The sequence below is a fragment of the Lepus europaeus genome, chromosome 9 (assembly GCF_033115175.1).
Source record: "Lepus europaeus isolate LE1 chromosome 9, mLepTim1.pri, whole genome shotgun sequence".
NCBI lineage: Eukaryota > Metazoa > Chordata > Mammalia > Lagomorpha > Leporidae > Lepus > Lepus europaeus.
Window position 1 is genome coordinate 106,248,362 of NC_084835.1, and position 12,649 is coordinate 106,261,010.

General features: G+C 43.9%; 1 protein-coding gene across 2 annotated transcripts in view; it reads left to right on the plus strand.

The window, feature by feature from the left end:
- Window positions 1–370: 370 nt before the first annotated feature.
- The window catches only part of MALT1 (MALT1 paracaspase), a 66,209-nt gene continuing 53,930 nt past the window's right edge, over window positions 371–12,649 (plus strand). For both annotated transcript variants that reach the window (XM_062201735.1, XM_062201736.1), the window contains exons 1-2: window positions 371–612; window positions 10,051–10,217. In XM_062201735.1, the coding sequence (XP_062057719.1) occupies window positions 386–612; window positions 10,051–10,217 (394 nt within the window). In that variant the 5' untranslated portion in view covers window positions 371–385. The remainder of the gene's footprint in view (window positions 613–10,050; window positions 10,218–12,649) is intronic.

The following is a 12,649-nucleotide window of genomic DNA, read 5'->3' on the forward strand; positions in this document are numbered from 1 at the left end:
CCAGAGCCACCGGCGCGCAGTTCCTCCGCCGCTTCCTCCTCCAGCTGCAGCCGCCGGCCCCTTCCTGCTCAGCCGCGGTTTGAAGCTCGCGCGGCCGCGGCTCCGCGGCGGCGGGGCAGGCGCGCGGCCGCGCGCACGCGCACTGGGCGGGCTGCCCCGAGGCCCCGCCCCTCGGTGCGGCGGGCGCGCCGGCGGCGGCCCCGGGTCTCCGGGCGAAGTTACCTCAGCCCGGCGGGGAGCGGAGCTTCCTCCCTGCCGGTCCTTCCGCCCCCTGCCTCTGCAGCTCCGAGGCGAGCGAGGGGGCGAGCGGAAGGTGCGCGGAAGAAGCCCAGAGCCGCGACGTGGCCGGCGGGAGCTGCGGCCGTCGGGGTCGCCGGCGCGGGCCATGTCGCTGTGGGGGGAGCCGCTGCAGGCCCCGCCGCCCCCGGCCTCGCAGCCGCTTCTCGCCGCGCCCTCGGGGCCGCCGCTGGCTCCTCTGGCCGGCGCGACCCTCAACCGCCTGCGGGAGCCGCTGCTGCGGAGGCTGAGCGAGAGCCTGGACCGGGCGCCCGAGGGCCGGGGCTGGAGGAGGCTGGCCGAGGTGGCGGGCAGCCGGGGGCGCCTGCGGCTCAGGTGAGCGCGGGGTGAGAGGAGGGGGCGGCAGCGAGCGCAGAGCCCCGCGAACGCCGGGGGCTGGAGCGGGGACCCCTGCTAGGGGAGGGAGAGGCAGCGGGGACCCCGCGGCTGCTGGCGATGGAGGAGAAGTGGGGGGTCGGCCGCCGAGGCTGTGGAGAGGGGAGAGCTGGCCCCGGGCCGCTGAGGAGGGGCGGACGGGGTGCACGGGGAGCGGCCGGGCAGGGGAAGGGAGCGAAAGGGCAGAACGGGGCTGCAGGAATCGGCGCAGGCTGTGAGGGCGGGAGAGAAGGAAGCGGGCAAGAGCGAGGCTGCACGCGCCGTCTTCCTGCACCGAACCCAGTTACGGAGTGCTCTGCTGGTCTCCGGCGAGAGCCTGTGGTCCCGATCGGGCCTGGGAGGGCCCGCTCGGCCGTGCTGGAAGGCTTTGGTCTCAGGGCCGCTGTGGAGGAGCCCAGAGAGCTTTTATGGGGGGGTATATGTGACATGGGTATGGTATACAGTGATATTTCAGCTGAAATTTAAACCGAGACGTCTTCCAAATATTTAACTTTTTACCATGAGGTAAATGGTATTTCTGGGTAAAAAAACGAACTTGTCTAAAACAAAATAATTAATTCGAAAATTTGCATTCGTTTACATTTTAAAAAGTCCTTTAAAGCTTTGACTTAATCCCAAGAACTGGCTGCTTTTAGGGGCTTCTGCATTTCGGTTTGTTGCTGTAATGCGTGTAGGGGACACTGGAAGCTCCAGTATATGGTCCTGAGACAATGAATGAAAGGGGTAGATAAAGTCTTAGAATTACTCGCAAAAATCCTTGTGACCTTGTGATTGACAGTCCCAGACCACTACTCTATACCATTGCTATGATTTCATTCTGCCTTTTTAACTCCTTAGTGGTTTTTTTGTACTTCTTAAATGACTAGACTTTGTCTTGTACCATAATTATTTGGACACTTCTCCAAAAATTCCTTAAGAACAAGGAGACATCTCTTAATGTCCTGTTTTATACATTGAACCTTTCATAGACAATAAATACTTATTGAATTCTCAGTGGAGTCATTCATTCAGGATTTTCTTTATATAGTGTCTGTTATTCAGCTGTAAGTCCCAGAAGATAAAAAAAAGTTAACAAATATTTAACTCCTATTAAAAAGGACTGGTCTAATAATGAACTGTTATTTGGGGATGTTCACAAATAACATACTCAGTGTTGTGCAGTGTATGAATGGAGGTAATGTGTTTTATCATTTATGGAGCACACAGTATATCCCAGACTGTACTGAGTGTTTCCATGTGTTACCTACTTTAAGCCTCCACCAGCGAGTTTCAGAGTTTGAGACTAAAGCAGAGAGTAATGATGTAAGGGATTGTTGCCCATATGGAAGAGTAATGATGTGAGGAAGGGATCAAGAAGTGAGCAGGAGCAAAGCCAGGCAGACAGGTGACATCATTTTTTTCTGAAATAGGAAACACTGGACTTCAGCTATGCAAAGAAAATCCAAAATACTATTATCCTAGGTCCGTAGATTTCTGAATTTCTGTAATTACCATAATGCAGAAAGTTACCTTCTTTGGAGGCAGATTTCCAGAGTATTTCGATGTTAACTAGCACAAGGGATGGCTCTGGGTTTCTGAAGAGAGCCTGGTATTTTGTATTTGGCCATGCAGGAGAGAGAAGAAGGTTAGCAAGCCCTGCCAGGAAGTGTGGCTGGTGGAACCCGAAAATTGTGGATAACGTGATGTCGTGTGCTGTTTTCCGCCCCAAGCCTTCAGTCAGGCTTTGTTACAGGCTGCAGACGATGCTAGCCAGCATTCGGGAAGGACTGAGGCCGCTTTGCCGTGGCTCATATTGGGCGGGTCAGTTGCCTAGCAAGAGGTGACCAGCACCCAAGGGCATGCTGTTGTGGAACCTGAGAATTCAGGGTGAGACTTCCACAAGAGACAAATGAGTTTTACCAGTGTTCCAGGATGGTGGAGGCTAGTTCCAAGGAAGTTAGTTGGGATGGAGAATGTTGAAGAATTTAACAGTAAGCTCATACCTCTTGAGATCATAAGATTTAAGAAGGTTAGCACTGGACAGTGACAACAGAGGGGCCAGGTGTCAGTCAGTGATTTCTGATTCTGTTTAAGGCAAAAAGGTATTTTAACGTGACATCATACTGATGGGAGGAGAGGGTCTGTGATGGCAGATCAAAGAGCTGTTTTTCTCTAGCGCCAAGCAGAAATCGTATTGCAGCTTAGTCCAAGTGGGTAACAAGTCCCAGGAGGACATGAAATGCTTTCCTCAGAGTCGCTGGATTCTCAGCCTTAATATCTCAGAAGGTTGTGTTTCTGGTTGTTGGTGTTTTGTTTTTTTTTCTTGCCTCCTTACAAGGTTATACAAACTAGAAAAGAATTTATTTAATAATAAAAGTTAAGTAAACCTTAAGGGCTGGTTCAGAATTGTCCACCAGGGATTAGGAGTAATTCTAAATGTTTTCAGGTGGCTTTTGGTCATTCAGAAGTAGATCCTTGCGTAGGGTTTAGTCCCTTCACCATGTGCAGGTAGGAATGCCCTCCATATCCTCCAGCCCTTACTCTCTTCCACACTGATCTAATACCAAACATCCTGCTGTCAAAGTACATAGGCACCGACTCTAAGTGTCTTGCCCAAGCTATGTAACTTCTGTCAAGGCTGGAACATCTGGGCCCCAGGGATGGCAGAGCTTTGGGGAGACCATAAAATGCCTAAATTCCATTAAGCTGGAAATTTAGAAAGGGGGCTGTGGAACATGGACCAAGGAAAACCATCAGCCGTGGCACATCTGCTCCACAGAAGGTGCTGTTTTGGCTGCAGAAATCTGGCCCTGCAGCAGCTTTTAATAGGCATGACCGCATGTGTAAAAGTCTCTAACAAGAAGTCTCTCGCCGGCGCCGTGGCTCACTTGGCTAATCCTCCACCTGCGGCGCCAGTACCCCGAGTTCTAGTCCCAGTTGGGGCGCTGGATTCTGTCCTGGTTGCTCCTCTTCCAGTCCAGCTCTCTGCTGTGGCCCAGGAAGGCAGTGGAGGATGGCCCAGGTCCTTGGGCCCTGCACCCACATGGGAGACCAGGAGGAAGCACTTGGCTCCTGGCTTCAGATTGGCGCAGCGCCGGCCGCAGCACGCTGGCAGTAGTGACCATTTGGGGGGTGAACCAACGGAAAAGGAATACCTTTCTCTCTCTCTCTCTCACTGTCTAACTCTGCCTGTGAAAAAAAGAAAAAAGAAGTCTCCTCACTTCTGTCCTTCAGCCTAGGAATTTTGGAATGCCCTGAGGCTCAGGCACTGTTTTTCTATGCTGCTTCACCTAATCCCCTTCTTTGTGTTGTCATTCAGTGGCTTTCCTGCTTGAATACCCCAGTATCTGTCTCTGAGATTTGTCAGTGTAGGTTCCTGTTGGCCATCTCCTCTGGAGTGCCTCTCAAGCATCTCAGTGGAATCTCTCTCCATCAACCTCCTTCTGTCAGTTTTCTGTACTTTGGTAAATGGTAACTGTACCCTGATGGTTGCCAGAACTTCCTTCAAGGACCTTCTGCCCCAGTGGGCAGCAAGTTCATTCCTTCATGACTCAGCTTTTATACCACATCATTTTTGTCAGCTTCTCCTGCCTGCTGACACTGCTTCACTATGTACCTGGAATTCACCCTGCACTACTGTCACTAGGCCAGGCCACCATGATATTCCAGTAGCCACTCCTCCATCCTTTGCATTGTCTGTTCTCAAAATTGCAGTGAGAATGATTAATCAGACTGTCTCTCCTCTGCTCTTAACCCTCCAGGTGCTTTTCCATCTCAGAATGAAAAACAGCATTCAGTTTCCAGTTAACTGTTGGGCCTGATTCTCCGGTATTATCTGGATCTCTGTCTACTCCAGCCTCACTTCCTTTCTTGAACACGGCAGGGTCTTAGGCTTGCTGCTTACTCAGGGCTAGCTGGGTGCCACAGATGACCACACAGTTTGCTCCATCACCTTTTCAGGTGTTTGCTTTAAAGTCAGATTCTTGTTTTTCTGCCTTTGTTTCTCGACACTTGCTATGCCAACCCATGCCCTTGTCACTATTTCCCCTCACAATGGAGGAAACCCAAGACTTTCTGCTCATAGCTGGGCAAAAGGATGCCAACTCTTAAGATCAAGAAAAATAAGGATAAAGTGAAATTTAAAGTTCAATGCCACAGATGTCTGTACCTTGGTCACCACAGAGAGAAGGCAGAGAAATTGAATAGTCCCTGCCCCCAGGTCCGGCAGCAAAGGCATTGAAATAAACTAAGCAAACCAATTTGAACTGCATTAAAATTTTTTTTATTAAAAAAGTAATGTTAACGGGGATTTTCTGATGATAATTCTTAAAATTACTGGGTCAGCATCGAGGCATAGTAGGTTAAGCAGCTCTCGGGAAGGAGGCCACATTGCATAGCCGAGCACCTGTGTTTGAGGGAGCTTCTACTTCTGGTCTAGCATACTGCTAATGCACCTTGGAGGCAAGAGATAGCGGCCCAGCTACTTGGGTTTGGCCACCCAGGTAGAAGACCTTGATGAAGTTGCTGGCTTCTGGCCTCAGTCTGGCCTAGCCCTGGCTGTTACAGGCATTGGGCAGTGAACCAGCAGTTGAAAGATCAGTCAGTTTCTCAGTCACACTGCCCTTCAAATAAATAAGTCTTGGAAAAAAAATAGAATGACTCCCCACAGCTACCTCCTTGTTATCCATCCCCCTGTTTTGTTTTCACCACCACACGTAGGATATTGGGTAGAAGAATCCACATACACAGTTGATGTGTGCGTGTCTGTACCTTTCCTCTAGATTGAAAAGTCCAGGAGGATGGGAATTTGGTGGGTTTTTTTTTATATCCTAAATGCCTGGCTGTTTCAGGTGTTTAATAAATAAATCGAATTGAAAAAGATTCCGAAGAGGAAATTTACCAAGAGGAGAAGCTGAAGAAGCTAAAAATATTGCTGTGCTTTGCACTCTAAAGCATGTACAATATCTTATTTAATTATATTCTTCTATAAGTAAAGATAAAAATAGGTATTTTTTTAGAAGCAAAGTCCGTTTGATTCAGTAATAAGTCTTTTTAATTAAATCACAAATTCCAGATTAGGGCTCGCAGAAACCACCTCAAAGCACTTTTACAGGAATGGAACTTAAAAGGAAAGAAAGAAAAGCTGGGTGTGTGTTAAGTCTCATCTTACTGAAAGCCAGTGCCTGTGTGGAAAATCAGTAAAATGAAAAGAGAATTTGTTTTTCTTTGTGCATCTGAATTGGAAAAGAAATTGTCTACTTCAGTCTTTGTTGATTGGAAGGAAAAAAAGTCAAGTTGCTTTTAATTTTCTTTGTAGCAATATAAGCATTAATTAAACATTACTTGATCTCATTTGATGAGATGGCTTCTTAATTTCATGTATCAGATCCTGGTAAACCTCAGAATCATAAATAAAAATTATATTTAGCATACCACATCCTTATTTTTATAAATCTCATAATCCTTTGAAATGATAGTAAACCTTACATGGTTTCTGATAGAGCTTCCTTGACTCGGACATTTCACAGACTGGTAAAGAAAAAGTTTGCAAAACAGGAACACCCCGCAGGCATCTGCAGCCTGTTATTTTTACTGCTCCAATAGTCACCATTATTTCATAAAAAGACATTTTAACATTTAAAACTAGGAAACACCATCACAGAGTAAAAGGTAGTCTTACTCTGCTTTTTATCGTCTTGCCATGGGCTTGAGATTGTTTTCCCACTGGTCTAGAGTCCAGAATTTGGGATTGGGAGATCTATTAAGATGATGTTTCACATTGAGTAAGAATAGTAGATTGAATATTATATAAATGCAAACACTTAGAAAAGAATGCTTAATAAGTATATTAGTCACAGGAGGATTGGGAGGACCTTATCAGGTTACTAAAATAGTTCCTCACAAATATTTAAGGAAAAGTAAAACCATTTTCAGAATTAAACATAGTTAAGAAATTAACATTAATATTCTTTTAATATCCCCATATTTTTCATGCATAAGAAGACCCAACCTTTATCAAGTGCTTTTTCCCTTCCAACCACTTCTCACATAGATTATCTAATTCTTACAACCATTTAAGTTAGATAACATTACTATTGAAATTATTTCAGTGGATGCATTTTTCTGTATGAAGTAATCATTGTGATCAGAATTATAAATCCTGGGTGATGATATAAATACTGTAGAAGCATGTAACTAAATTGGATCAAAGAAAAGGGATGAGGGTGAAGAATATTTCGAATGGGATGGGCATATGATACAGTCGTTAAGGTGCTCGCTGAGATCCCACATCCCAAATCTGAATGCCTGGGTTCCAGTCCTAGCTGATTCCATCTTCCTGCTAGTGCACACTCTGGGAAGCAACAGGTGATGGCTCAGGGACTTGAGTCCCTGCCAATCATGTGGGAAGCCCAGATGGAGTTCCAGTCTCCTGACTTTGACCTGGCCCGGCCCTGGCTGTTGAGGGAATTTGGGAATGGAATATATTTCTCCCTCCCCTAATAAAATGAAAATAAATAAATAAAATGTTTTAAAATCGCCTTGCTTAATAAAAATAAAACTTTTAAGTAATAGGAAAGCTTATTGCTAAGCTTGATACTGCCAGTTGTAACGCTGTTATATTTTTATACCTTCTCCTGTCCAGACTTGTAGCTTTTTCAATTATGATTGAAATTCATTTAATCTTTCATTTATGAACGACTCATGTGGGCATGATAGAGTTTCTGTTTTCAGTGAGCTTACCTGTTTGAATAGAGAGGGCATGCTCATGAAGAAGAGCTTGCAGTTTTAAGACAATATTGTGTCAAATAGAAGAACAGGGGTCTGCAAATGACTGCCCATGAGCTAGACGCAGGCTGTTGCCTGGTTCTGCACAGCGCATAAACTGACTGGTTTCTGTATTTTAAAACTAGTGAAACGAAACAAGACAACGAAGACTGTGTGACAGAGACTGTATAGCCCTAATACCTAAAACACGTATTCCCTGGCCCTTTACAGGAACAGTTTGCCAGCCCCTGGTCTGCAAAGTAAGCCCCTTAAGGAGACTGAGTGTGTGTGGTAGACTGATGTGGTCTCAGAAGACCTCACTGAGAAGCGAGTCTATGCTGGAGTGTAATTCAGATTGGCCAAGAAGGGAGCAGTGTCTGCTGGATGGATGAGGTGTGATAATTATACAGGATGCCATGCAGATGACCTTTTAATTAATTTTTATTGATTTAAAATTCAGAGTTAGGTCCTTCCATCCACTGGTTCACTCCCCAAATGGCTGCAGTGGCCAGGGCTGGGCCAGACCAAAGCCAGGAGTCAGGACCTTCACCCAGGACTCCCATGTGGGTGCAGGGGCCCAAGCACTTGGGATGTCCTCCACTGCCTTCCCAGGCACATTGGCAGGGAGCTGGGTTAGAAGTGGTACAGCCAGGACTCGAACCATTGCCCATATGGGATGCTGGCACTGCAGTTGGAGGCATAACCTGCTACACTGCAGCACCAGCCTCCGTGAAGATGATAAACCCTTTGGTTTTGTTTTGGTTTGTTTTGGTTATGTTTCGTTGTGAAGGCTTTTGTGGATTTTAATTGTTTGGTTTTCACTTTGTTCTTTTTTCCTCTCCTTGAATATTTCATAATTTGTACCTTCCCCTTCTATAAATAAAGTCTATATCATGGTCCATTGTTTATGGCCTCCTACAATCTGACCTTAACCTCTGTTTCTAATTTTGTATACTTCTACTGAACATCATACCATACAAAAGGAAATATTGTGTGTGTGTGTGTGTGTGTGTGTTAAATATTGATTTTTTTTTTTTAAGAGAATACTTTTAAGGACCAGTGTTGTGGTGCAGTGGGTTAAGCAGCTGCCTGCAATGCCAGCATCCCATATGAGCACCAGTTCTGGTCCAACTCCCTGCGAATGCACTTTGGAAGCGGTGGAAAATGACACAAGTGTTTGGTCCCCTGCCACCCATGTGGGAGACCTGGGTGGAGTTCCTGGCTCCTGGCTTCAGCATGGCCCAACCCTGGCCATTGCAGCCAGAGTGAACCAATGGATTGACGATGTCTCTCTCTCTCTCTCTCTCTCTCTCTCTCTCTCTCTCTAATTCTGCCTTTCACATAAATAAGTAAATAGTTTTTAAAAATAGTTTTAACAAAAGAATGATAAGAATGTAAAGATTCTTTAGAAGAGGAACTATCAAACGATCTTTGTGAAGGGCCAAATGGTGAATGCTTTTGGCTTTGTAGGCCAACTATTCAGCTCTGCTGTTAGAAGAGGAAAGCAGCCATTGGCAGATATAAATGTGTAAATGAATGAGCATAGCTGTGTTCCAATAAAATGTTTCAAAAATCAGTAATTGAACGCATTTGGCCCATAGGTCATAGTTGGCCTGTCTCTATGATAGGGTTTTCTTGGCATTTTAAATGTTAGTAGTATTGGTTCTCTTTTTAAATATACTTGCAAAAAAAAATTATTGAGATGAATGCACATAGTGAAAAAAAATTTAACAGTACACAAGGGTTTATAGTGAAAAGCAAATCCAGCTGTGGACTCTACTCCTTAGTTCTTCTTTCTAGGGTAACCACTGCTACCAGTTTCCTAGCTACATTTTCTGAGTTGCTGTGCATCTATAAGAACACATGCTCATACAGTTGGTAATAAAAGTAGCATCCAGAAAATACATGGTTCTGTCTTATTACATGAATACACTCATAGACATCATAGACGTAATACCTTGTTAATATAAATGGTAGTGTATTACCATTTTTCATTGTATTTCAAAGATCTATACATCTGCCTCAGTTTTTTAAAAAATTAGTTTATAGTAGTTCATCTGATATACGTACTATAAATTACTCAACTAGTATCTGAGATATTTTAAGTGTTCCTCTGGTAACTAATTTTGTAGCATTGACTGTGCCATCCGGCATCATTTTTTGGTCCCTGGCTTTTCTTTCTGTTGATATCAAGTACTGCTAGTATTGTTCATATAGGAGCATGTGCCATCACTTAATGTATTTAGGCTCCCTAATAGAATGAGTACATACTCCTTTCTCAGAAGGAAACAGGCTCTATCCAATGAATGCCTTCATTTTTTTTCATCTTGTGTTTCTTCAGTTTTTTGGTCTTCCTAGCCCCTGTTCCCAAAATACAGGCACACATTTTGGTCGCTCTCAAGGCTGAATTTCTCTAACATCCTATTTCCAGGTTTCTGTCTCATTCTCCTGATTTACCAATTGTAAGAGTTGAGTGGGGAGAGGAGATGTAGAGGAATCCTCTCCATGATGGAGAAGGAGGAGGCAGCATCAGTGGTTTCTCTCGACTCACCAACTTCTGTTTATTCCCTGCGGTACCTGCACTATGACAAATGGATAGCAGGTGTATCATTGAGGAAAGTTCTTTGTTTTTAGCTGTCTGGACCTGGAGCAGTGTTCGCTTAAAGTACTGGAGCCTGAAGGAAGCCCAAGCCTATGTTTACTGAAGCTAATGGGTGAAAAAGGCTGTACGGTCACAGACTTGAGCGATTTCCTACAAGCTATGGAACACACTGAAGTCCTCCAGCTTCTCAGCCCTCCAGGTAGGTTTTTCCTTTAGGAATTTTCTCCAGGAGTTATAGAGTAAAACTTGGAAATATCTCAGTTGAATTATGTTAAATATTTTTGGAAAATGTAATTGTGTAGAACCTCATCCTCCCCCCGCCCCCATTGCCATGTTGAGACAAAAAAGCCCAGGGTAAGCAAATATAACACGTGAATGTTGATTGAATCATGGTATCGTGGTTCAAAACCCAGATATAGGAGATATTTTAAAAACAATTGGACTTGCCCCAAACGGTAGAGTTAGGATCGTGCCAGGGGATTCCAATTCAGTCCCATCAAGGTGGATGTACCATTGCCATCTCACTAGTCCAAGTGATCAGTTTCAGTTCATAATTGATCATAATGATAGGATTAAGAGTCAAAGGGATCACATAAACAAGACTAGTGTCTGCGAATACTAACTGATAGAATTAAAAAGGAGAGAACGATCCAACATGGGAAGCGGGATACACAGCAGACTCATAGAATGGCAGATGTCCTAAACAGCATTCTGGCCTCAGAATCAGCCCTTAAAGGCATTCGGGTCTGGCTAAAAAGCCCATGAGAGTATTTCAGGCATGGAAAGCCAAGACACTGTGGCAAAAAAAAAAAAAAAAAAAAAAAAAAAACAAACCTAAATGAAAGATCTCTGTGAGTGAGATCCCAGTGGAAAGAATGGGCCATCAAAGAAGGAGGTACCTTTCTCTGAAGGGAGGAGAGAACTTCCACTTTGACTATGACCTTGTCAAAATAAGATTGGAGTTGGCGAACTCAAGAGGCTTCTGTAGCCTTGGCAACTCATGACAAGAGCCTCGGGTGATTACTGATGCCATAAACAAGAGTGTCAATTGTTAAATCAACAACAGGAGTCACTGTGCACTTACTCCCCATGTAGGATCTCTGTCCTTTATGTGTTGTGCTATATGAATTAACGATATAACTAGTACTCCAAACAGTACTTTACACTTTGTGTTTCTGTGTGGGTGCAAACTGTTGAAATCTTTACTTAGTATATACTAGGTTGATCTTTTGTGTGTAAAGATAATTGAAAATGAATCTTGATGTAAATGGGATGGGAAAGGGTGCAGGAGATGGGATGGTTGTGGGTGGGAGGGAGGATAAAGGGGGAAAAAGCCACTGTAATCCAAGAGCTGTACTTTGGAAATTTATATTTATTAAATGAAAATTAAAAAAAAAGAAAAAGTGGGAGGAAGGAAGAACACAGGTGTCACTGCAGTAAAATATGGAAACTTAACAGATTTCACCCATATAATTTGATAAATATTATATTAAAGTGATGCTGAATCGATAATTATCACACTGTATGGAAAATATCTAATAAAATGTTTTCTAATTTCAAAAAAATTAGAAGCATTTTAATGTAATCAGCATATTTGATGCTAGGGAATTAGATAATAATATTGTAGTACTATAGTAGTTCTATAGGTGTGTGCTCTTTATTCCAAGGAGATGCATGCTAAAGTATTTAAGGGTAAAATTTCCATAACATACATTGAAATAGTGCAACCAGAAAATGAATAAATACATATTTCTGTGTATGTATGTATAGGGATGAAGTAAAGCAAGGATATCAAATGTTTGTTGCCTAAATCTTATACCAATATGATGTGCTTTTGAAATGTTGGTAACTCAACCATACAAATTTTCCTGAATAGACCACTTCTCACTTCTATGGTCAGTAGAAATAAGAAATAGTTCCTTCTCTATGCAGTTGCAGATGGAGTTTGTCAGGTGCAGTGGTATTGAGCAGGAGGGACTCATTGTTGAAGTCCCCTGATAGCACTGCTGGCCTCCTTTTTCTAGGAGTTCCCAAGGGTTCAATTATGTCATTTTATGTCCATTATATGTGTCATTGGGAGCCAGTTAGGCTTACACTTGTGATTTTACATGGTCTTGATGTCTGCCATTTCATTATATAACCAGCCTGGTTACAATATATTGTTAACGTGAGGTGCCTAAAACTATAATTTAGACCTTATTTTTTACATTATTCTGAGGCTGGAGAACTAGGGACACATGTGTAGTCATGTGCTGTCAGTGGCATGTTTTGGAAACTACAACTCAAATTGGTGTAAAGAGAGGAATACAGTTCTAACTGAAAAGCCTCTACGTGGGGTGAGCTTCATGAGAGGCAGGGAGTACCCTGTTTCTGAGTTGTTGGTTTGCTTTTGTCTTTGCTCTTCCTTGTACTGACTTCCTTCCAAGACTGGTGATCCACATAGGCCAGGTTGCCTGCTAGCTCCCCCCTGGGCTCATTCATCTCTATCTCTGTCCCAGCATTCCCAGTAAAAGTCAGAAGGTTCACTCTGGTTAACTAGTTTTGATCACGTGCCTGTCCCTAAACTGTCACTGTGGTCAAGGAGATGGAATGTGCTGATTTGCCTGGCTTAAAGCCAAGAGTGGAGTTGGG